The sequence below is a fragment of the Athene noctua genome, chromosome 7 (assembly GCF_965140245.1).
Source record: "Athene noctua chromosome 7, bAthNoc1.hap1.1, whole genome shotgun sequence".
Lineage (NCBI taxonomy): Eukaryota > Metazoa > Chordata > Aves > Strigiformes > Strigidae > Athene > Athene noctua.
The window spans coordinates 17,888,195-17,912,764 of NC_134043.1; the positions used below are offsets into that span (position 1 = coordinate 17,888,195).

The 24,570-nt window shown below is 48.8% G+C and overlaps 2 protein-coding genes across 4 annotated transcripts in view; one reads left to right on the top strand and one right to left on the bottom strand.

Moving 5' to 3' along the window:
* Nucleotides 1–592: 592 nt before the first annotated feature.
* On the top strand, nt 593–8,495 carry VIL1 (villin 1). 2 transcript variants are annotated; one of them, XM_074910277.1, is made up of 20 exons: nt 593–703; nt 2,812–2,916; nt 3,152–3,226; nt 3,363–3,559; nt 3,836–3,944; nt 4,243–4,353; nt 4,451–4,653; nt 5,141–5,219; nt 5,307–5,405; nt 5,507–5,660; nt 5,768–5,868; nt 6,004–6,141; nt 6,282–6,440; nt 6,528–6,707; nt 6,823–6,968; nt 7,090–7,234; nt 7,508–7,696; nt 7,850–7,918; nt 8,094–8,231; nt 8,313–8,495. In XM_074910277.1, the coding sequence occupies exons 2-20, from the start codon at nt 2,842–2,844 to the stop codon at nt 8,424–8,426; spliced, it is 2,481 nt and encodes an 826-aa protein (XP_074766378.1). In that variant the 5' UTR covers nt 593–703; nt 2,812–2,841; the 3' UTR covers nt 8,427–8,495. The 2 variants fall into 2 exon arrangements, with proteins under 2 accessions (XP_074766378.1, XP_074766379.1); XM_074910278.1 differs by having other exon boundaries at nt 598–703; nt 2,815–2,916.
* Nucleotides 8,496–9,135: 640 nt separating this feature from the next.
* Nucleotides 9,136–24,570, bottom strand: part of USP37 (ubiquitin specific peptidase 37) — a 38,011-nt gene continuing 22,576 nt past the window's right edge. For both annotated transcript variants that reach the window (XM_074910945.1, XM_074910944.1), the window contains exons 18-24: nt 22,065–22,317; nt 19,486–19,652; nt 17,603–17,663; nt 15,334–15,449; nt 14,031–14,100; nt 13,514–13,652; nt 9,136–12,695 (exon numbers count right to left, since the gene is read on the bottom strand). In XM_074910945.1, the coding sequence (XP_074767046.1) occupies nt 12,608–12,695; nt 13,514–13,652; nt 14,031–14,100; nt 15,334–15,449; nt 17,603–17,663; nt 19,486–19,652; nt 22,065–22,317 (894 nt within the window). In that variant the 3' untranslated portion in view covers nt 9,136–12,607. The remainder of the gene's footprint in view (nt 12,696–13,513; nt 13,653–14,030; nt 14,101–15,333; nt 15,450–17,602; nt 17,664–19,485; nt 19,653–22,064; nt 22,318–24,570) is intronic.

The window sequence follows — 24,570 nt, forward strand, 5'->3', positions numbered from 1 at the left end:
GGTCAGTGCTGGGGGGGCACCCTCGGGCTGCAGGGTTGGAGGGTTACCCCTGGCCTGGTGCTAAGGTGGCACCCTCATGCTCCGGGGAAGCCCCCCCCTCTGCTGCCCTGGCACCCCTATCCTAACCCCTTCTGGAAAAACCACCCTGATGCCACGGGGATGGTATCCTGACCCTTAACAAGGGGGAAGCTGAATTTACCATGTGGGCTGTGCCCCCGGCTTTGGGGCTTGGGGAGGGGGGCGGGTTACAAGTACACTCTTCCTCACTTGCCTCCAAATAGGGTGTCAGACTCTCCCTGCATAGACTGGGGGGGGGGTCACTGGGGAGACTTGTGACCCCCTCCCCTGGGCAGCCTGCTGCCAACATGCAGACAGTGGGGTGCTGGGGGGGATGTCTCTTAGTCTCTTAGCTGCCCCCCTCCCTGTGCCCTCATTGGCCCTGTGCCTCTCCTCATTAATGAAGTCTCTGTCCTCCCTGATGACTGCACTAATTACTGAGTTCATTAGTGGCCCAGTGTGTCTAGCTGGGAGGCCCAGGGAGGGGACAAGCCCTCTGGGGCCGGCGTGGGGTCCCCCACCCACCCCTGTGCCACACCAACGGATTCAGCCCTGGGACGCAGCCACCGAGCAGAGAGCAGCCATCCGGGTGTCACACCCCACCCAAAACTCAGCCCCACAACCCTGCTGGGGGCTCTGCACCCAGGTAAGGGTCCCATGGGGGACACGTGTGGGGTGCAGGGGGTGGGAACTGGGTGGCATGGTTGGGAGGTCTTGGGGGTTTTGGAGGCCAGGGTAGTGGAGGGCAACAGCAGAGCCCATCCCTATGGCATAAGGGCACCCTCTTGTTTGTGGCTGACACCCCCCTGGCCTGGTTCAGCCTATTGCCATCATTTTGGGGGTCCTTGGGGTGGGGGGTAGGCAGGATTTGGGGATCATGGCAGCCCAGGCCTTGTGCCAGGGTGATGGCTGGGGTGTGGGATGCCCACAGCGCTCATGGCCAGGGCTGTTGGCTCAGCAGGGTGAGTGAGATAAGGCTGCCGCAATCCTGCAGGGCTGGGGAAGAGATAAGAGCAAGACAAGGAGCCTGGGGGCTTTCCTGATGCTGCAAACCTCCCCCCTCCCAGCTTTATGTACTCCTGGTCGTTCCCCAAAACCCCCTTCAGGGCTGGGAGCTACTGGGCAGGACTCTAGTCCCTTCTCCTCTCTGTCAACACCAAGGGCATCATCACGTACCACCCCTTGGGGCTGGGCTTTGGGGGTACAGGACAGGGCATAGGGCTTATAGGGACAGGGAATAGGGTGCTCCATGTCTGGGAGGGTTTGGGGGTTTTGGGGGCTGGGGAATGGAGGGCAGTGTCAGAGCCCTTCCCCATGGCATCAAGACACGTCCGTGTTTGTGGCTGCCGCCCCCCTGGTCTGGTTCAGCCCATTGCTATCACTTTGGGGAACCTTTTAGTGGGGGACAGGCATCAAAAGCCCCATCACCATGGGCTCAGTGCCAAGGGCCAAGACAGGAGCAGGCCCAGGAAGGGCAGCAGGAACCACCCTGGGCACAGCAAGCCCCTGGGCAATGTGCCCAGGGTTGCCCTGTGCTGCAATAGCATCTAGGGGGGCAATCGCCCCATGAGTAACGGGGCGCTTCAGGTGCCGTGAAGCCTTGGAGGGCCGTGGGGACCTTGACTCCCACTGTTCCTGCCCTTATATGGTGAACGTAGGCTGGGACAGGAAGGGACAAAGGTCTCCTGGGTGCTGGCACCTGAGCACTTTGCCTAGGTACGCTCACCTGTGCCCAGCTCTGCAGGGAAGGTGAGGGGCTGGGGTGGGGGGACCAGAGGGTGGGCATGGGGGTCAGCACATCCCACAGCCACCGCCACTCCTGACACCACGGTGGCCTGGGGATGGGGCTTGGGGACCCACATGTGCCCCATCTCGCGGCTGCATTGGGGGGATGTCACCCCCTGGATCTGAGGGACGGGCTGTGGGTGCTTTCAGGGCAGTGCAGTGGGACCAGGTGGGGTTTGGTGGGGCTGGGGGAGCACAGACCTCTCTGTTGGGCACCACTGGCTCTCCCTGCCAGCCCCCTGCCAGGGCGCACAGGGGGGCTCTGCCCAAGGCCAGCTCCCTGACCTCCTTGCCTGCTTACTAGCGAGCACGGCCAGCCTGGCAGAGATGGCTGTGGGCAACCTCGGCAGCACCGGGGCTGAGCCCTGGCACACTTGGCATCTCTGTGGGGCCAGGCTGTGCCCTCGCTGGGGAGCATGGATCTGGCGCTGGGGTTGGGAGTGGGGGGAGCTGAAGAGGGCTGAGTGGGCTTGCACACGTGTGTGTGGGGGGTGTGTGTGTGTGAGTGTGTGCGCGTGTGCATGTGTGTCTGTGCAAGACTACCAGCTGTGGCCATGCCACACTGTGCCGAGCCATGTCGGGACCAGGCTGAGCAGGGCTGGTTCCTGCTGGTGTCACCCAGCTGTGGCTGTGGCACTGGGGACGCCCTGTATGGCCCTGCCCCGTGACTGGGCACAGGGCAAGGGCACTGGGGCACCCAGGGGACCCCGCTCCTGCCCACCATGGACCCTGGCATGGAGATGTGGCAGCCCCCATTAGCTGTGGTGCCAGCCAGGCTGAGGGGGACAGCAGCCCCGCTTGTGTGTCTGCAGCCATGGTGCCCCTCTTAGCCCGTGCAGCTCCGGATGGGGCGTTTGTGGCCTGGCTGGCTGCAGACAGGGCAGGGTGGCAGATGGCAAGGTTGGCTGGCTCCATCCCAGCTCTTAATGACAGTGCCTGCCATTAACGAGGGTGTTGCCGATGCCCCAGCAGGTCCCCTTACCTGCAGCACCCGTCACCATGGTGGAGCTCAGCACCAAAGTCAGCAGGACGCTCAACAAGACCACACCGGGCCTCCAGATATGGCGAATTGAGGTGGGGACAGCAGCACAGACTGGGCACCCCCATGACCCGAGCACCCATCACTGGGCTGTTTGGGGGGCTGTGGGAGGGAAGATCCCCCCTTTGTGTTCTCAGTGCGTGGGTTTGGGGGTCTCAGTGCGGCACACAAGGTCAAACCTGTCCAGGTTTTGGGGCTGGGGGCAGTGGGGTGTGTGAAGCTGGGGTGGGGGGGTCCCCGCCAGGGCTGATGTCTCCCTTCCTTCTGCAGAACATGGAGATGGTGCCAGTGCCCACCAAAAGCTATGGCAACTTCTACGAGGGGGACTGCTACATCCTGCTGTCGGTAGGGCAGTCTGGAGTCTCATGGGAGATGGGCTCTGCTCTTGGGGGGGGGGGGGGGGGGGTGTAGGGAGGGATGTCCCTGGCCAGAGTGGCCTGGGGACACAGGGTCTTTTCTAGTGGGGACCGGTGTCCTGCAGACACGCAAGACTGGGAGCAACTTCAGCTACAACATCCACTACTGGCTGGGCAAGGAGTCAAGCCAAGACGAGCAGGGGGCAGCCGCCATCTACACCACCCAGATAGATGACCACCTGGGCACAGTGGCCGTGCAGCACCGCGAGGTCCAGGGCCACGAGAGTGACACCTTCCGTGCCTACTTCAAGCAGGGACTCATGTACGTCGGTCACCTCTGGGGACCCACTCCCACAGTGGGTGATGGTGGGCAGGGGTTCTCTGCTCCCATGAGGACTTCCCCAGTGGGGATGGGGACAGCCCTGTCCTGGTGGGCTGGGGGAGGCAGGAGGATGATCTGGAGCTGGTCTTGCTCCATCCATCACCCACATGGGTGGGTGGGTGTCCCCAAACACCGCCCTGCACAGAGGTGGGAGGGGGACCCTGCTGGAGCAAGAAAGGGGTGTCCAGGGCTGACACGATGTCTGTTCCCCTGCAGCTATAAGAAGGGTGGGGTGGCCTCGGGCATGAAGCATGTGGAGACAAACACCTACAATGTCCGGCGCCTGCTGCATGTGAAGGGCAAGAAGAATGTGGCAGCAGGAGAGGTGAGTGGAGGGTTCCCAGCCACCAAACTCTACACAGAGATACTGTTTGGGGTCAGGATCAGGCCAGAGCCCCTCCCAGACACAGCTGCTCTCAAGCAGGGGACAGAGCATGTGGGGAGTCACGCCGCCTTGCCTCAAGAGCAACCTCACCCCAAAAACCCCCTCTTGGGGTATGGAGGAGGAATTTACAGGCTGGAGGCATCAGCACTGAGCCAGGTCGGGTGGGGGCTGTCCCAGGGGGACACAGGCATCCTGCTGCTTGACCCCCACCCACCCCCCAATCCCATCCCTCTTGCAGGTGGAGATGAGCTGGAAAAGCTTCAACCGGGGGGATGTGTTCCTGCTGGACCTGGGCCAGCTCATCATCCAGTGGAATGGCCCCGAGAGCAACCGGAACGAGAGGCTGAAGGTGCAGCTGGAGGGTCCCAGAGTTCCCCCCTGGAGGAAGGGGGTGACTGGCCACCCTCTCCCCCAATCCGGGCTGACCCCTTCTCCCCTGGGTGCAGGCGATGACCCTGGCCAAGGACATCCGGGACCGGGAGCGCGGGGGCCGTGCCAAAGTGGGCGTAGTGGATGGTGAGGATGAGGGCGCCTCGCCGGAACTCATGCAGGTCCTCACAGACGTGCTGGGCGAGAAGAGGGACATCAAGGCAGCCACCCCTGATGAAAAAGTGGACCAGAAACTCAAGTCCTCCCTCAAGCTCTACCAGTGAGTTGCCAGGGGTGGGTCGCCTGCAGGGGCTTCTCGCAGGTTGCCAGAGGGACCCAGAACCCATCTCTTCCATGTCCCATAACTTCCATCCCCATGGACAGTCACCAAAAGGGGTCAAGGCCACAACAGGGGTGGGGACAGGATGGTGGTGGATCAAGGGGAGTCCCTGGTAACAACAGAGTGATGCTCCTGCAAGCATGACCTTTGGATACAGTGGCAACGTCCTTGGGTGGCCCCATCACATCTGACATCTCTTTGTCCCTCCTTGTGGCCACGAGTGAGCTGCGTGGCAGGGCAAGCTGAAAATCAGGTTGCTACCATGGCAGGGCAAGAGGGTCCCTGGGTACCAGCAGTGCCACAATCAGGGTGGGGAAGGGGATGGGAAGAAGACATGCCCACCCAACCCTGCCACCCCAAGGTGGAGATGGGGACGGGGTTTTCCAGCCCTGTTTCTAACCCCTCCTCCTCTCTTTCCCCCTGCCAGCGTCTCCAACGCCAGTGGGAACCTGGTCATACGGGAGGTGGCAATTCGACCCCTGACTCAAGACATGCTCCTGCATGAGGTGTGTCACCCATGGGATGCTTGGGGGTGCCCAGTTTCATCTGGGGGTGCCCAAAGTCCTAATTGCTACTGTTGTCTCCACTTCAAGGACTGCTACATCCTTGATCAAGGAGGTCTCAAGATCTTTGTGTGGAAGGGCAAGAACGCCAACAAGGAGGAAAAGCAGCAGGCGATGAGCAGGGCGCTGGTGGGTGCTGTGCTGGGTTAGGGGTTGGTTATGGGGTGGCCTGGCAGCTCCCCAGGGTGCTGGGAACTCTATGCCCATGTTCTGGCTCCAAATCCCCCCAGGGCTTCATCAAAGCTAAGAACTACCCAGCCAGCACCAGCGTGGAGACAGAGAATGATGGGTCTGAGTCGACCATCTTCAGGCAGCTCTTCCAAAAATGGACTGTCCCCAACCAGACCACTGGGCTGGGCAAGACCCACACTGTGGGTAAAGTGGGTGAGTGTCCTCTTCCAACACTGCAGGACTCCTTGGATTGGGATGGGGGGCTGTGGGGACCCCCATGGCCAGCAGAACGTGGCTCAGCCCTCTGCCCTTCCCCGCAGCCAAGGTGGAACAGGTGAAGTTTGATGCCACCACGCTGCATGCCAAGCCCCAGATGGCTGCCCAGCAGAAGATGGTGGATGACGGATCTGGGGAGGTGGAGGTAGGGGGGCTGGGGCAGAATATGGGATCCTCTCAGAGCATGCCCTGTGCTGTACTGGGGTATGCCATGGGGTCCAGGGGCTGCAGGGCAGGGGGATGAACCAGCCCTGGCAGTGGCATGTCCCCATCCTACCAGGTCTGGCGTGTGGAGAACCAGGAGCTGGTGCCTGTGGAAAAGAGGTGGCTGGGCCATTTCTATGGTGGGGACTGCTACCTGGTGCTCTACACCTATTTTGTGGGGCCCAAGGTGAACCGCATCATCTACCTCTGGCAGGTGAGGTGAGACCCCCAGGGTGGGGGACAGGGGCATCTCCATGGACTGGGGGTGTTCTGCCCCTAGACATGAAGGTTCCCTCTTCCCAAGAGGAAAAAGGGGGCTGTGGTGGGTGCTAAGCCCCACTCTGCTGTGCCCAGGGCCGCCACGCCAGCACAGATGAGCTGGCTGCCTCTGCCTACCAAACCGTCATCTTGGACCAGAAGTACAACAACGAACCTGTGCAGATCCGCGTCACCATGGGCAAGGAGCCGGCCCACCTGATGGCCATCTTCAAGGGCAAGATGGTGGTGTATGCGGTGAGTGTGGGGCTGCCAGGAGGTGAGGAACAGGCAGGTGGGTGAGGCTGCAGCACCTGTGGTGACCTTCTGTCCCTGTATCCCCAGGGTGGCACCTCGCGGGAGGGCAGCAAGGAGCCCACACCCTCCACCCGCCTCTTCCATGTGCATGGCACCAATGAGTACAACACCAAGGCCTTCGAGGTGCCCGTCCGTGCCTCCTCCCTCAACTCCAATGATGTCTTCGTGCTCAAGACCCCCAGCTGCTGCTACCTCTGGTATGGGAAGGTGGGTACCGCCAGGCACCAGGGTGGGTGCTGCCACCTCCAAGAGAGATGTCCCCATCTCCTCTTCCTCCTCCTTGACCGGGGCTGGTGATGGAGCAGCTGTGCTTGCTTGGCAGGGCTGCAGTGGGGATGAGCGTGAGATGGGCAAGACAGTGGCTGACATCATCTCCAAGACAGAGAAGCCAGTGATCGCAGAGGGACAGGAGCCACCTGAGTTCTGGCTGGCTCTGGGGGGCAAGTCCCAGTATGCCAACAGTAGGAGGTACCAGCCCTGTGCCCAGGGGTCCCTTGTCCCTACCTATTTTCAGGGATAAGATGGGCCACGAGTCCCCAAGAAAGGTGAGGCCTATTCCCAGCATCATTGCCGTGTTGCTCCGCACCAGGTTGCAGGAGGAGAACCCCTCAGTGTCTCCCCGACTCTTTGAGTGCTCCAACAAGACAGGCACCTTCTTGGCTACGGAGATTGTAGACTTCACCCAGGATGACCTGGAGGAGGATGACGTTTACCTGCTGGACACCTGGGACCAGGTGAGCTGGTGGGCACAGGGCAGAGGGACACATCTGATCCCACAAGTTGATGTCCCTGGGATGGGTGGAGGACCTGCAGCAGCCAGAGGTGGTGGGATGGGAGGCTGGAAACCCACACGTCCCTGGTCCCATGCTGTTTTTTTCCAGCTCCCTTGCTCCAGGCATGGCTGAGGTTGGACTCCTGGTGCCCTTCCCCATGGACAGACCCTGTGTTGCCCCAGCCATGGGGGTCCCTGTCTCCCCCCAGTGGTGCAAATGGTGACCTTGTTGCAGGTTTTCTTTTGGATTGGGAAAGGCGCCAATGAGTCGGAGAAGGAGGCGGCGGCAGTGATGGCACAGGAGTATCTGCGGAGCCACCCCAGCGGCCGTGACCTTGACACCCCCATCATCGTGGTGAAGCAGGGCCACGAGCCCCCCACCTTCACTGGCTGGTTCCTGGCCTGGGACCCTCTCAACTGGGCTGTGAGTCATGGAGGGGGCTGGAAAGACCAGGGGGGCCCTGCACAGATGGGACCAGATGTGGATCTGGCCCCAGCCAGCATCTCCGGGTGCAGGCAGGGGTTTGCCTGAACCCTGCCCGTGCCGAGGGGCTGAGTGCTTTTGTCCCCTTCCCAGGATAAGAAATCGTATGAGGCGCTGAGAGCCGAGCTGGGGGATGATAAGAGCCTCGGGCAGCTCACCTCAGTAAGTGGCACAGGGCGAGGGGGCAGCCAGGGTGAGCACAGAAAGCCCCTCTGTCCCCTGGGCAGGTGGCACAAGGAGCTGCAAGGACACACCCTCTGGTGTGGGGACACCTGGAGCCAGCCTGGTGCCTCCACCCCTGGGGCAGCCCCCATGTCACCCCGTCGCCCCCATCCAGGTGCTCACAGCCAAGCAAGAGGTCTTCACCACCACCACCACCCTCCTCCCCGACAAACTGGAGACCTTCCCCCTGAACGTGCTGGTGAACACCTCGGCCGAGGACCTGCCGCAGGGTGTGGACCCCAGCAGGAAGGAGGTGAGACGAGGCTGGGGAGCTGCTAGGGAGGACTGGGGGAAGCCCCCCAGCTTCAGCTCAGCCTCCTCTCTCCTCCTGCAGTACCACCTCTCCGACCAGGACTTCCAGGCTGTCTTTGGCATGAACCGCTCCGCCTTCGGCAACCTGCCACTGTGGAAACAACAGAAACTCAAGAAGGACAAAGGACTCTTCTAGGGCAGAAGCCTGTGCCCAGCGACACCCCCAGCTCATTATTTTTATTAAATAAAATATGTTTGGAGAGTGGGGCTGTGTCTTCCCCCCGACCCCAGGGCTCAGCCCAGGTATGGGGCTTATTTCACAGAGATGGTGTGCAGGGGAACACAGGTCTTGCCTGGGCACTGAGGCAGCAAGGACCCTCAGCTCCTTCTCCTCCTCCTCCTTCACCCCCACTGTGCTCAGGGGTGATGCAGAAGCTGCCCACCCCTTGGGCACCCCTGGTGAGCCAGGGCTCTCCCATCCCACCCCAGCAGCTGCAGCTCAGGGCTAAAGGTCTGGTATACAGCTGGAGCCGCTCCCTCCGTTATCGCGTGAACCTCAATAAGTACGTGCAGTACCAAAGGTAAAAGCAACAAGCTGCAGGCTGAGGGGATGGCACGTGTGTAGGGACAGCACCTGCTGGGGGCAGACACTTGTCCTTACCCCAGGAGGGGAGGGGAGCATCTCCCTCCTGCCTGGGAGCTGGGGCAACCCCCACAGGGGTGGTTTCTGGCAGGGGGGACGGGATTTACACGTGCCTGGAGGAACTGGACACACACATCATGTTCCCAGACAACTGAGCAAAGTCCCAACGGCAAACAGGGGGGGGGCAGAGGTGTGGTGCCATTGTCTGCAGTAGTCAGCAGCCCAGGCAGCATGGAAATAAGATCCAGAACCAAGAGAGGGTTAATAAAGAGGTTTTAATTTCACAAAAATCTATCTACACATCATTTAAAAAGGGGCGGGGAGAACCCAAGAGCAAAAACCATAAAGAATAGAGAGGAACAGGTCTGCTAAAACACAGAGAAAAGTGCTGCTCCACATTAACAGTGTAAAGAACCAGAAAGTTGGGGTGCAGGCAAAAACTGGCAGTGGCCACCCCATGGCAGGCAAGGCTGGAGTCCAGCAGCTGAGCTACACAGACAGCAGTTGCCAGGGGTCCCGCACCCCTTTATCTCTTTGGCAGGTGAGTACAGGGGTAATTAGCTCCTTTAAAAGAAAATAAAGCAATGAGTTATTCCCAGCGCACCACCCACCCCCCCGAAGCACGGGATCCCCACGCCAGGGTGAACCGCAGCAGGAAGCGCTGGGCTGGCCATCAGTCCTTCCTCGGACGCAGGATGGGGAGAAGACGCCCGGGTGATGGTTATGTGGGAGGTGGAGGGCGATGCCATGGCCGCAGGCGTCTGAGAGCCCCACTCCTCCTCCTGTTCAGCTCCTCGTATCGGTGTCAGGCTGCTGCTCCAGTTGGGAAACCAGTCCTGGCTTTGCAAAGGCTCTTTGTGCAGCCCCGCGGGCCAGGGCTCCCCAGGGACCCGCGCACACAAGCTCCAGTTCATTGTCGTGAACGGTTTTGCACCTCTCGGAGTAGGGGAGTAAATCAAGATCAAATTATCGCAGTCAAACAACGAAGGGGTGAGAGGAATGGCAAGATGGGACTTCCTTGAGTTTATATGCTGAATCACACTTGGACTAAACTGGGCTGATTCAGGAGCAGGTAAATGTTTAACCACAACTCTGTTCATCTGAGGAAGAGCCTGCACGCGTTCAGGGACTGCAACTGAACTTCTCCACCTACCTATACCCCAGGATGGGCGTCCCACCTGGAAGGTGGGACTGAACTTGCTGCTGCGACAGCACGAGTGGTGGGAATGTTACAGCTGGCGGGCAGCACACCCCATCAGGATTATGCACCCGTCTTCCTCCCTGCTGCTCTCAGAAAGGGAGAAAACTGGCTTCTGCAAGGAAGTGGCTCCATGGACACTCCTGCCAGTGTGAAGGTGCAACTGAGCTGCCACATGCCAAACAAAAAAGCTTAAATTAATTAATAGATGTCTGCAAATTCTTAATGGCTAGAATAACAAGCAAGAACTTTTCATAAAACAAGGAACACTGGTTTCAAGCATCAGCTTTTGCACTTTGATCCAAACAAAAACCGGCTTTAAACAAAAGTTACTGCACTGAAGAGTAGGCAATGTTTGCTTTTATTATAAATTAACTGGAGTGCAGTGCCTTGCAAAAACAACCTTGCCACCCAAAAAAGCAGAGATGACTTCTGATACTACAGGAATACTGGTTATTTACAGCACTAACGTAGGATGCGCTTGGGGAAAACAAATTTGCCCTCTGGACGGAGCAGTCCCTTCATCACATTTGCAGGAGTGACCAGTTCAAAAGACAACTCATGTGTCACCGTCTCTTCCCATCACCCAGAATTCTACCAAAATTAGTATCAACAATAGAAAAGTATAATGCTTTGTAATAAATTAACATATACACCCACTTGGGCTGCATCTGACAAGATAAATGCTCTGTCACGTTTACAACCAAACATTCTCTCCTAGCTCGAAACCCAGAAAGATGTCACCTGACCCGGTCCACCAGGCTCATCCGATGTGGGGACTGAAAGGTCAGTCAGTCTTTTCACCACACTGGGGTCCCCGAAGTACTTGGCCTGAGGAGGGCTACGGATGGCCGCTGCTCATTGCTGCGCACAGAGTTGAAGAGAGGCCACTGAGGTAGCATCCCTGCGCCAGCCTGCTAGGATAACTCTAGTGTGGAAGTGCCCACGAAAGAGGCGCCTGCTGTCTCCTAAAGCAATGGTTTTGTCTGCTTTGCTTCAGCTGATATATTCCTGAGAAACTCCTAACGATAGTTTAAAAAACCCAGAAACTATCTTGACAGCAAAAAAAGGTGGGTTTTTGTTTTTTTTTTTTTTAGAAAAAGAAGTCTTTCACCTCGAAAACTCAAGCTGCAAAAATCAGAACTAGAGGCCAAAACAAGAGCAACTACTCTGCTTAACAGCAACAATTTCTCTGAAATGAGTAAAAGGAAACACCTGCCCCTGCTAAATAAGCATGAAGGTGCTGAAAAAACAAAGTCACTAGGCTTTCCCCCCCAATGAAACAAGCAATAAAAGGAGCATCATGTCTCTAAATCCAATAAAACACAACACTTCTTCCTAACTGTGTTCTGTTACTGCTGAACATGGGCTTTCTGAAAGCTTTCCACCTGGTTTAATTTCACAGTTTGAGTGCTCTGGACTCCCCAGAAAGGAGAACAGAGGCATAGCTGCAGTAAAAACCCTCTTACCCTGGGACACAAGACGACCAAGGTAAGGCCATGGTTCAGTCCAAGAGCAATTCGACTGCCCAGCGCTACCCTGCAGACCCTGCCTTTTCCCACCGTTCCCAGTTCATGATGACCCAGGCCTGCACAGAAAGGGTAACACCAGAACACTCTTTCCCTCCCAAAAGACACGAAGTGGCTGCTGCTCACCTCCTGCTGCTGTTCTCAGTTTGCTCCAGGCATTCACCAGTTACACTGAAGCAGCCCTAAAACAATACAACTTTGGTGAAAAATACTGCACACCCAAAGAGAGACCTCTCCTCTACAAATGGTACTTATGCAACAACCTTATGAAGAAAATGGAATAATAAAACTTGTAAAACAAAAGAAATCACATATATAATCTCACATCTAAAGGATGACAGTGAATGGTGTGAAAAAGCCAACGGAGCTGCCACCAGGTATGCCATACATTCCACAGCACCGACAGTTTGGTTCCTGGAACCGTATGCAAATAGCAGAGAGCTTACAAACCCAAGAATGTCAAAATGCATCAGCTTGAGTGATTCCAAAATGCCTGTTAGCGAGATAACTGGGAAGAGCATACTCAGTGATCTGGGTTTCCAGTGAATATTACTAACACAACACACGCCAGGTTACAGAATCTATTGCTTAAATTGCTCTTGGAGGAAAAAAAAAAAAGCCAAGTGATATGTAAATCTTTGCCACTCACATCTCTGGGTGAATGGGCTTTTAAAGTCGAGTCTCTTTTTGCACTTTTTTTTTTTTTTTTTAAAGTCAGTTTATGAGCAGCTGTAGTCTTGTGGCTTGATGCAACTCTTTAAGGCTCCATGCTGACAAAATTATCTGAGGAACAATAAAAACTTCACCACAGGAGGATCGCTCTGGGATGTCAAGGTTTAAACACGTGGTTCAGGCCCAGGACTTGCACAGATGGTTCAACAAACCGCGCGCCCCATATTTCTACCTTTTGTCTCTTGATTTGGCCCTGAGCTGTTTGTTACTCCTGTGTGTCTGGCACAAGTTCAGAATCTTCCTTGTTCCTCAGGAGGAACAAGGTGTTTTACTCTTCACAGAGGCTGACGAACCGATCTTCCTACTTCCATGCTAAGTGGTTGTGCATTTTTTTCTGTTTCTAGTAACTCATCGAAGATATCCCTAGGACAGAGGGAAAGACCAACAGTGAAACTTCTGTACAACAACAAACTGCTACATAACACAGCCCTGAGGGAATTGACAACTGGATTTAATCCACAAACTCAAGCGTCACGGATCCTGGCAGAGAAAGGTGTCTTATCTGGCATCTCTGAGCAAGGCTCCTTGAATCCCACAGTACTTTTTTTTTCATTTATTACAATGAATAAGGTCAGTGGTAAGCCTCAGAGAGCCATAACAATAGCAAAAATAAGTCCTCGTTGGTAAAAGGATCAGAAGCAACACAAGACACAGTCTGTAGATAAAGTGACATCCTTTATTAAAGTAACCAGTAAAGACAGAAGAAGGGGACAAACTGAGACACAAAACCCCTTCTTCGGTTCTGTGTGCCTGAAAAGATATCACTTCTCCCTACAAACTTCATCTTGCCCGTGTCCTGAGATGACCATGGCTGCAACAACACAATCACCAGGAGCAGGGATAAGGGCATTTACAAACATCACAGCACTTGAGGGAAAAACCTAAGCTCTGTTATGATTCCTGGTGCAACAAATGCATAGTTGAGACACTGAATCCCCTTCTTAAAAGTTGATTTAATGCATCTTTTAAAACCCTATGTATCAGTGACATACAATTCCATGCTTCTGAACTCAGAGCATTTCAATTTTGTCACTCTTGCATATAATTCTGACTATGATTCCTTCTGACAAATGCATAGAGATACTTTTCAACCCAGCAAAGAGGACTAGAGGAAGAAGAGAAGTCCACTTCCTCACAAACAGCGGGCAATAACTACAATCAAAATTCCCTAAGGCACCTACTTGTGCATGTAGAAGAAGATATAACCACTTCGGTCTCTGTCACACTGAACAGTGGCCTCTAGAGTTCTCGACACTTCCAGGTCATTGTAGGTGAACCAGGACTGCTTCTTGATATCATAGACATCACTGATATAATGACCTTAAAAACAGAGAATGCACCTTTCTTTTCATGCTGCAGTTTAACCATTAAGCTGGTTAGCTAGATACCCTGTTCCAGTGACCTATGTCAAATTTAAATGCTAAAAGACCCTGAAGATCCTGGTCCCTCCATCTTTCCTGGTCAGTGAGTTGGTAAAAAGCACAAGCAATTCCACGGACTCAATAAGCAGTACATCATCCACATGCTGCAGTTAGGCACCATGATATCCTCAACCCACCCCACCACCAGCAAGCCAAGACGAAAGACTTGCTTTGATGCCTGAATTCTTCTCTACAAATAATCCTGCTATGGTAATTCTGTATTATATATTTTTTAAAGATATATAAAAGATGAAGAATAAAATACAGCATCTTTTACCTGAAGACGATGTGCTTCCGATATGGCTGACGATGCTAATGAGACGATAGGAGTGAGGAAGCTCTCCTGTCTGAAAAAAAAGTTCAATTAAAGCTTTTAGGCATTCATTTGTGTTCCACATTGTTTATGGACAAGATGATTTATACCTGAGATGCCAGCTTTGACTACTGTATTCAAAGCTGCAACCCAATCAAGAATTACAGAAACAGACACTCTGGTTCAGACCAAACAAGGAAGCCTTCCAGAGGTGGGAAAAAGCCTTCCACCTTATTTAATCTTTCAGCAAGCCAATGAACATGCAAAGCAGTCACTCTGACCTCAGAACAGATGCTGACACGAGCTCTACACTACAAGTTTTCTAAACAACCATTTCCTGAGCGACTTCCACTGATGTCAGAATCAATCCACCAAATAAACATAGAAAAGCAAAAAGGGAACACCACGCTTACTTCTGAAATATAATACCCTTGATAAGGGTACACAGATTTAACAGCTAATAACAGATACGTAGCCCAGATGATCTCATCCTGCACCCGTAATGTCAGAAGACAATGCCCTCTTGGCATGCAGGAAACATGCTCTCTGTCTATTCACTGACAATAAAACTAAACCATGGTAATTGGCTTTTGACAATTATTTTTACATCCTCTCTGATCAGGAAACATCACTGATACGATTCACTGACAATACTCTTAAAATGTAACTCTTGGTTTAACAGTAAGGAATTGTAAGAAAATAAAAACTGCTCAAAGTAACTCCAGTTATTTAACCTTTTCCACTCTACACAGCACGCCTTCCAATGAGGCAAGCAGACAGCTTTCACAAGAGTGCTGTGTGGAGCCTGAGTGTGCCAGCGGCCGGCAGCACAGACTAGGTTACAGTTACATTTCACCTAATGGGAATAAGATTTTGCCACAACTTCTCAGTTCTGGTGGTGCAGGATCTAGAACCCCATGGTGTTGCAATTAAACTACCACACTGGCTGAAGTCCTCTTGCTTTGTAAGTAAAAATGTCAGGCCCATTGCTTTACATGTACTGGAACATTTCTGGTATAAAATTACTGTTCCCTTTTCATTATTATTCAGATTTTAGAAAAACTTGGAGGGTCTCTGCAGCTCTTTTGGTTTGTTTTTTTAAAGTTAAAATAACACAGTAGGACAGACTCTTAAGGATAGAAATCTATCTATCTGAATGTAAAAGACCTTTCTAGACTCTGTACTTGCTCTGTAAAACTACCTCCAACACTAAACTGATGGTAAAGGGGTCTATTTCCCAGATGGCTTTTGAAATCATAGATCACACCTCAGCATTTCTTTTCAGCTCTTCTGCTTCAGCTTCTGAATACTCCATGTCAAGAACATCCTCATTCCCAGAGTCTTCATCAGAACCAACGCTGTCCAGGAGAGAGCTGTTAAACTCTAGATAGCACAGAAAAAACGATACTATGTGAGAAGCCGTGGCGCACAGGAATTCACAACAGGTTGAGGTATATCTACCCACATAAACAAGCCAATAAAATGCTAATGTTTCAAGCTTCCTTTCCAAGGAAAGCAGAAGATATTGGAATTTCCAAATAAAAACTCTCTCACTTCCCCAACTTGTCAGAGCAATAGTTAAGAAAAGTATCTTGCACTACAGAATTAATTTTAGCATAATCTCTCTCATATGTTCACAAAATGGCACTATGGCAATGGCAGCTGGGTGATAAAAGAACATTTAAACACCTCACTCCAGAGCACCAGTGGTCTGCAGCCAGAACTGACATTAGAAGAAGTACAGCCAGTCTGGTCAGTGAACTGTAAGTTTCTGCAATGAGAAGTTATGAATTACAGTTTTAACTATAAGTTGCATTAACAAACTGCATTTTCCAATTAAAACTGGCATCAAAATGCTACTGCTGGCAGCAGGCATCTTTTCATTGTTTTCAATGGTAAGAAGGCTGCTCACCGCAGGAACTTCCAGTTTGCTTGGCTGAGCAAAATGCAGGCAGCTTTCTGTAAAGAGCCGGAAGGCACCACTGCTCCCTGTACACGCTGTTCCAAACTTCCCGGGATTCTGCAGCTACCCGACTAATTTAAGATTTTGTACAGTACTCATTAGGAGAAGAAGCTATGCTTTCACCAGCTAAACTAAAACTATGGAGTCCTGGGTAGATGAGAAGTTGAGATTAACAGGACACTATTCAGGATATTTTTTTATAAGAGACTATCACACCAATTATGATAGACATGTTTTGCTAAAGAGATTCTCACACTGCTTGTGCTGTGCTGTTATGTTAAACCATCAGCACTGGATTAGTATAATCTTCTTGGGAAGTTTACAGATGAATCCCTTTAACTGAGAATATTTTACTGCTGGTTTCCATACTTATTTGGGCTGTTCTGAGCTAGACTACAGCCAAGAAACACAGTCACTTACTTATGTAGGTGTCTGCATGAAGCACTTGCCACAGGTATTGCTAAACGCCACTTCACCAACGGTCCCTGGATGACTAGTGGTTCTGTGATTGCAGCACCACTGGGAACCTTCCTAAGACAACTACTACCAGCTACATGTTCAAGATTATTAGCATTTCCTTGAGCAACTGCTGGCTTTACAAATACAGTAGCAAGTTAAGAAGCACAAGGCAACACTCATGTTTAAGTCAAAGCGACTGTAAATCAGGAGGAAGAAGGATTTCTAGCCTTGAATTCTTCCTGGCCATGAATCAAGGAAGACCCAAGAGGGGCTGGGCACTCCGTCTGCTGGAGCTCATGAGGGGACAGGACTCAGGCTGAGAGATGCTTAAGCAGCATTCAACTTACTTCTCTTCAGAAGCAGACACAGGTTCATCCAGTAATAATGGAGGGCCTTTAAAGGTGCCTGCACAACTACAAGTATCTTAACACAATACTTCATTACCCCTCCTTCTCCCTCTTTGGAGCAGAAATTTTCTCTCAGTTCTGCTTTGCTCTGCCAGATTGTATGAAATCACTCGCATGCCAGCCTCACACAAATGTTAAACAGTGCCTGAGGCTCACCACACTGGATTTGGAGAAGACAGATAGTGTATTTTGGTTTTCTTTTTTCACCCCCAACAGCTATACCTTGCAGTGAGGTCTGTCTCCCTCTCATCGTGTATTAGACAGGTACAGCACTTACTCATTTTTCTGGGCAAGGCCAGTGCATTCATTAATCAGCACTAAAATATCAATACAAGTAAGAAGTAATCTTTATGCTCTGACTTCAGCCATTAGCATACTGGCTTTTGCTGGGAATGCAAAATTTCAAGGTCCATTTTGCTCTCTCTAGATTAATATCATGCTATATATTTTAATACATTGCATATATATATATAATTAAAAACTCAAGAAACTGAAGTAAGTAATTTTTCATATTAAGTTTTTCCTGGCATTTGCTTTCACAACCAAGAGCAAGAAAAGCTGACCTGAGCAAAGCCAAACACAACAAAGCACACACCAAAAGAACATGAAATCCCAGCTGTCTTACAGACACTCAGGAGCTGCACTCATACATACAGACCTATTTTCCCTCAAAAGCAACATCCTGGAAGAAGTTAAATAAGTTTCACCTTGTAAGCTCAATTCAGTGGCTCGTTTAAGGTCATCATCCTCTTTTTGTTCTCGTGCCTCCTAATGGGAAGAGAACAAAACTTAGCTCATTGAGACACTTCACTGTTTAAAATTCTTGTGGTGCTCTTTTTCCACTGAAACTGTGCTGCTCTGGCTTCTACAACAAACCTGACATTGTAAATTAAAGGTTCTGTGTGAAGGAATGTTTGCAACCAGCGAGAGCCCAATGTTCCCGTGCAACACAACCTGGGACAAACCTTCATTAAGGCTCGTCAAAGCTCCTGAAGTTTGGTATGCAGCAGAGCAAGTCTCTAGTAACACCGAACGCTTTCTCTGGATCATTAATTTGAAAAGCATCTGAATGAATTTGCAACCCTTCGTTAAGGAAAGCTGTCACTTACACACAAAGCTCCTCACGCTTCGGCAAAATTTAGACTACTTCTGCTCAAAGCCAGCTGAGGACAGAGTTGTTAAATCCTGACAGATTTTATTATTTTTTAAGCCATTTGAAAGCAGAGCCAATGGTTCTATGTAACAGGTGTAATTCACAAAGGCTTGATGCAAAAAAAGACACCGCTAAACCACCAGGTATTAAAAATATTACCATGAACAAGTAGCAAAGAAACCTCAAGTCAACAAACCCTTCTAATCTTTGGATAACATCATGCCCCTGTTCCTCCCACCACTCTTGAAAGCTCAGAGCTGCAGCAAGTCAGTCAATAATATTTAATGAGCTGGCTTCTTAATTCACGGTTTGAATGCTTTCAGTGCACCTGAACGCAGAGCCCTAACTATGTATTTCAAATCAAGATAAGCACAGCTACTGCATTTCCATGCCTGAATCATTAGAATAGCAGATTTTGCTTCAGAACTGTAGCAGAACAACACTCAAAGGGCAGTTTTACATTATTAGCATGAGGCCTTTTATCTCACTATTTCTAAAGCATTTGGGAATCTTTGTTAAACTACTCAGCATCGCTGAATCAAAGCTGCATCTGGCATGGAACATACCAACCAGCACCTCATAATGAGTAATGGGAGAGAAAAAAAAAAATCCAAGAGCCATGGAAACATCAGATCTCATAAGGAAAACCATGACAGCTTTAGTATTAATAGAGAGCAGACAAGGGCACCTATTTAAAGAAAGACCTGGATAAGTACTTGCTTCACTCTCAGCAGCTCAGTTAAACTTGTGGAAATCCATTACAGGTTTTGAAATTCAAATGGAATACAGATGGTTAGCATACAACTAGAGATCCCAATTCTTTCCAAGTCTAATTTAAAGGACTTGTTTTAGACTGTATTATTTGGGATCCTTTTTTCAATTTACTTCCAGGGAAGGATCACATAAATGCTAAGTTCCTCTATTCTTCACTAAGCATCCCCTACGTGCTAGTACCAGAAATAAGACACCGGGATAGACAGATCTTTAACCTGACCTGGCATTGCTGTTCTAAGCCTTTACTTTGAAACATGCCTCTTTCACTTGGAGTCTTGACACACCACAGTGCCAGAAGCAACTGCCAGGGAAGCTACAGGTGGGCTTGGTTCCCAGTGACAGTAAGAGTTTAGTTCAGTTTATTATTGATTTTATATAATATTACAAGCCCGTGTATGAGTGTATATGGAAAGCTTTGTGAAATCTGTAGATCTAATGTGATATATGGTTTCCAAAGACCATATAAAATGTGCCCAGATGTATCCAGTGCTTTCACTCTACTGACACTGGAGCTAGAAGAAACCCAAACCTTTTTTTCATCTGGTTCTCTCAAAACAGCAGCAGAATCCCTTTGCAGTTACTGCCTGAACACAAGCATTTCTTTTAGCCATCAGGTTTCTAGTGTTGGGGAAATAACTCAAGGAAGCAAACTTTATTTCTTACTTGCTCCTGAAGGCTTTGAGCCAGTGCCTGCTGAAGTTCTTGTTCCTCCCTCTCTCTCTCCATATCATACTGCTGCAGCCAGTCAACCTCCCCCTGGGAGCCTTCTGGAGTTTTGTTTTCCTTATTCTCATCAAAATCTTTAGTTATCTCGGTGAAATTGGAGGGACCTGAGGAATCAGAAAGTACAGTTATACTTTCCTGGGTCTTCTGTTTGTTACCAGCTAAATCCTCTTTAAATCACCACAATCCTTGCAACACAGTGACATCTATTGACGGGGAAAGCTCACGAGCCATAAAGAAACCACAAAAGAGTCAAATGGAAAAAGCTCCAAAGTGAAGGCTTATACTTATTTTAACAGGTGTAAGATGAAACATTTGATTAATCCCTGAACTTGTTCTCTTCTTAGCCTTTTATGTTCACTCAGAAACAGCAACTTTAAAGTAAGATATCACACACCACTAGGTTTCTGCAGCCATGAGCCAACACTTGAATTTCTCTGGAAGGAACCATGGATTATAAAAATTTGCATTGCATATTATACCTCAGAGTACTACAGACGAAGCCACAATTAAAGCCAAATCATATGTAAGACAGAGGGAAGCACAAGTCTCAAGCACTGTTTAAATGTGTCAACTTTTTGCTTCAGGTAAAAGCTTCAATCTTGTGAACACTACCTACAGCTTTACAAGTGCAAGGCTGCAACTTTTCAGTTCACCTTTAAAGCAAACTCTACGGCAGAAGTATTTTACAAAACTTCTGGACTGAATATTCATTCAACCACTGCATATATCTCCTGCAGTTGCAGGACACTTTGATTCTCCAATCTGCTTGCAGCTGAGAGAGTCAGGACCTGCTCCAACAGCCATCAAGCAGCAACATGTGAAACTTTATAGTTTTGCCCTATGCAGACTTCAACATCTGCTCATTAGTTATTAGCAAGGATTATACAAGGCAGTCTCAGTATCTGTGACCTCTGAAAAACACAAGACCACCAGAACTATAATCCATCAGTCTAATCCTTTTAGGATGAAAACCAAACCAGAATTTATTACACGACTTCTGAAAACATCCAATGTAAAAAAAAAAAAAAAATACTCATTCTACTCACGCAACCGTTATTTGAGGATCATGTAGCAGAAAAGACATCTGTCATATCTAAATTAGCCTTTTTTGAAAGCATCACAAATTATTCAGTGTTTATTAAAAAAATATTAATAGCAGTAACAAGAAATGGACCAAGTTAAATCCATCACGTTTAGAATCATCTTGTCTGATATATAGCAAAGCATCCTTTGCAATTAAGTTTCCTTTAAATAGAACACAGGATTGTGAACTCATGGTATGTTACATTCAGCTGCCATAACTGGTAACTTGGCATACACACATATCTCATCTGAATGTTAAATCATATGCTTTAAGTAGTACTTGTATTTTTTGGTCATACACAGTCAAATACAGAAAGCTGAATGCAATGTTGAGTGCTTAACTGCATTCTTAATCAGAAAATATAGAAACTTTTATTAAACACATACTTTTTGCTTAAGTGTCACAAAAGGGCCTTCAAATAATTACACTTTCCAAAGAAAACCTGGAGAGAGATACATTTATGTGGCCACACTCTCACAACTCTTTCACACAACCACAAGCAACATTAGTGTATGTAAAGGACACAAACAAGGCTGATCACTGACTGAATTTTCCTATACACCGCCTTCCAACATGAGAGCTGTCAAGAGTTGTCCATTAAAACAAGTGTGATTTTTGGTAATAGAGTGGGGAGTTTGTTGTTAATATTTAACCTCCTGGCTCTTAGAGAAGGAGGAGAGCATATTGTTGGCCTGTTTTTCCAGGCTAGTGGAATTAAAAAAACTGACTGAAAGCATGTAGCACACAACAAATGATAAACACTTAAATTTCCTTCAGCCAGCTAAAGGAAGACACTAAACTTCCCCACACTGAGATCAAACAGGCTCCTTCTTGTACTTAACTGTGTTTCTGGGTTAGAGGCCATAATTCACATGCTGAGTCTCTTATGCTCAAGGGTCTACACTCTCACATTAAAAAGTGTTAGAAAAAAATTAGAGTGCCAAATTCATTAGTAACTAGTGACAAAATAACTGCATTTATGAAAACATTCGTCTTATGCACCCCAGACATCACTCCTGCACACCAGCAATGTGAACACTGCTACTGTGTTGCCCAGGCAGCAACAGCTCCAGAAAAGAAAATATTTTCTGATTATGAAAGATTAAGTTCCAGACAGTGCCAAATCTTAGTAAATTGAATTGTCTGGTATTGGAACCAGTGGAAACGTGTGTTAATCAGGAGAGAAAAAAATGGAAATGAACTCTGAAGATGACCTTAATTTTATCGTAGAGGTGACAGACATACAATTTTCACAAGTTCAATGAATTAAACGCTTTATACACAGGGAAACTGTAAGAAAACTCTGAGGAAGTCAGGCAGTTTCAGCAGTGCACTTGCACCCAGATTCTGCTACCATACATTACTAACCTGCTGCTATCAGTAACCCGCTTTAGCTCACTCTAGTCCAATTAAGATGATTACTTCGCCTTACCTGAGTCTAATGCTGCTTTGGGTTTCTCCATCTCCATACATTCCAGGTTTTCTGGCAATTCCTGAATTTCATCATCACCAAAACCAGTGTCTGGGCTGCTTGTGGGTTTATCTTCATCATGGCTCAGAGACAGAGAAGCTTCCCTTTTGCTAATCTCTAAAACAGCTGCTAGCAGCTCATCTTCACTCATCCCATCAAAACCAGCATTACCCAGCTCAGGTTTATCACCCTCCGTTTTACTTCTTTTTGAGCCCTAGAGATGAATGGAGTTATGATTAAGTGCTTGAATAAAAAGGCATATAACATCAGCTTTACATTTCTGTGGAGATTTTTTTTTTTATTAACCCAGGGAGTGGGAGCTTGGCTCTGTCAACATTAAACAGATAGTTATATGAGACTCAATGGGAAGGCAACCTTTGTAGCTACATTCACTCCAAGGAATAATATTTAAATATAAACTACAACCAGTTTTTACAAGCCCTGTGGATTAACATTCACGAGATAACTCTTCCCTTCTCCTTCCTTTCCTTCAACACATATGTTCCACCTTTAGGTCCTGAAGAATCCTCAAGCCTCTGGCAAGTCAGCACTGAGGCAACAAGTAGCGAAATTGCAAGTTTGTTAACAAAAGCTGAAGCAGCAACACGAGATTAATTGAACTTTAACACAGGGCTGGAAGAATAGGAATTGAAATCAGGCTGGTATGAAGAGTAATTAAAATTAGGTTTGGTGCTGCAGACTTGCCATGCAAAATCTTGTATGGGGCAGGACACTGCAAATTAAGTAAGAAAACAGTTAACCAGGGAAAGGGGGAATTATTCTTTCTTAAGGAGGACAAAATGACTTTAAATTGGAAGAAAGGAAAACCACTTTGGTCTTAATCTAAATTTTTCCTTTTTCAGTTATTTTTCTAAAACTGACGCTCATCAACTCCTACACCATACTGATTTGCAACTAATAAAGTCCTTTTGATCACTTTGATATTAACTGTTAATCAGGAGGTTACCCCTCCATGTATACATATTTACACAATTACAATACTTACCATATGATTTTTTTTGCCCTATATTATGTTAAAAATGGGGAAAAATAGTTTCTACCAGAATGTACTTATCCAGCTCTTATTCTAAACTGCATTTGGATGGATCTCAGAACTTGGTTAAAATGAACAAAAATACATTTTTACTGCTGCTTTTCACTTAATTTAGTAAGCTTTTGATAAGTAAGGCTACTTTTATATAGCAAACATTTTGTATTAAAACTGACTTATCAAACAAGTTTAGCAAATGAATTAGCCAACTAAATTGCTTCTTCTAGACATCATGCCCTCCAAGAGTTAGAACTGACAAATTTAAACTTCTCACATCTATTCAGGCACTGAATAAGGAAAGAAGAGAACCTGCTTTTTAAGCTTTCTGATTTCTCTCTCTGCACCTGTAGGCTACTAACATCAAAACTGGTTTAGCTCTTCAGCAAACCCTAGTTCCAGGCACTTTGCCAACAACTACCACTAATTCAGTGGCTGGACTTTAAAGACTTGGGAGCACCTGTGCATTATTTGCATAGATTTTAAGTAGCTTAGGCTCTAAGACAGACTGCTTTAAATAAGTATTTTTTAAAAGTACTTCAAATACTACTTCCTCTGCAGAGCAGGAATCACAGAAATTGCAGTTCTGCCCACTTTAGCTGAATAACTGCTATTTGCCCCTACTGCCCAGTGTCGGATACACCCACTGTTCCAGCTGTTCTCCCACAAGGCAAGGCTGTTTTGCAAGCAGTACCCCGCGGGGAATATACCAGCCGTGCAAAGTGACTGCCAAGCCCCTAACGAAACCCCATCCACAGCTGCTGTGAGAAGCACACTAAGGGAAAGGGTGCAGCAGCTGTAATGCCGCTTCTGAGGACCAGGACTGGGTCCTCCAAGGACAGCACTGAGAAGCACAGAGGATCTGGGTAATGATCACAGATGGCTGGTCAGGCCTGTGGTTGAGGAGTGGCAAATGTGCATGGCCATAAAGAATAAAGTCACTTAATGTGGAATCATCACCACCAGTGCCTCTTTCCCACAACAAGCTGGAAAGCCTATAATTAATTTGCTATTCAAATTAATAGGCTTTATTCCCACAATTTCTGCACTCATGGGGCTTGTGTGATAGAGACTACTTACACTTCCCCACAAACAAGTCTCAAGGAAGAATCATTTACGACAGTTTGGAATACTGTTTGGTTTTTCTATACATAAGGGGGACTTCAAAGACAAGTTAGTTTCCTTCCCCAACCCACAGCCAGCTATAGATGTGTCATGTACTGTCATGCAGGACAGCAGTTGCCTACCCTGTTCCTGAGAGCTTCAGCAAAGGCTTTTCTGCTTTTTCCCAAAGCAATCCATTCCATCCCCACACATCTGGAGCATCAGGAAGTTTTCCCTAATATTTAATCTAAAAATTATTGTCTGCAATTTAATCTATTATTTCTTGTTCTATTCACTACGGGCATGGAAAACAGC

Coding starts and splice junctions, on each gene's coding strand:
- VIL1 (XM_074910277.1), top strand. CDS start 2,842: ATGGTGGAGCTCAGCACCAAAGTCAGCAGGACGCTCAACAAGACCACA. Junction 6,441..6,527: donor GCAAGATGGTGGTGTATGCG/GTGAGTGTGGGG, acceptor CTGTATCCCCAG/GGTGGCACCTCGCGGGAGGG. Junction 7,919..8,093: donor GCCTCGGGCAGCTCACCTCA/GTAAGTGGCACA, acceptor GCCCCCATCCAG/GTGCTCACAGCCAAGCAAGA.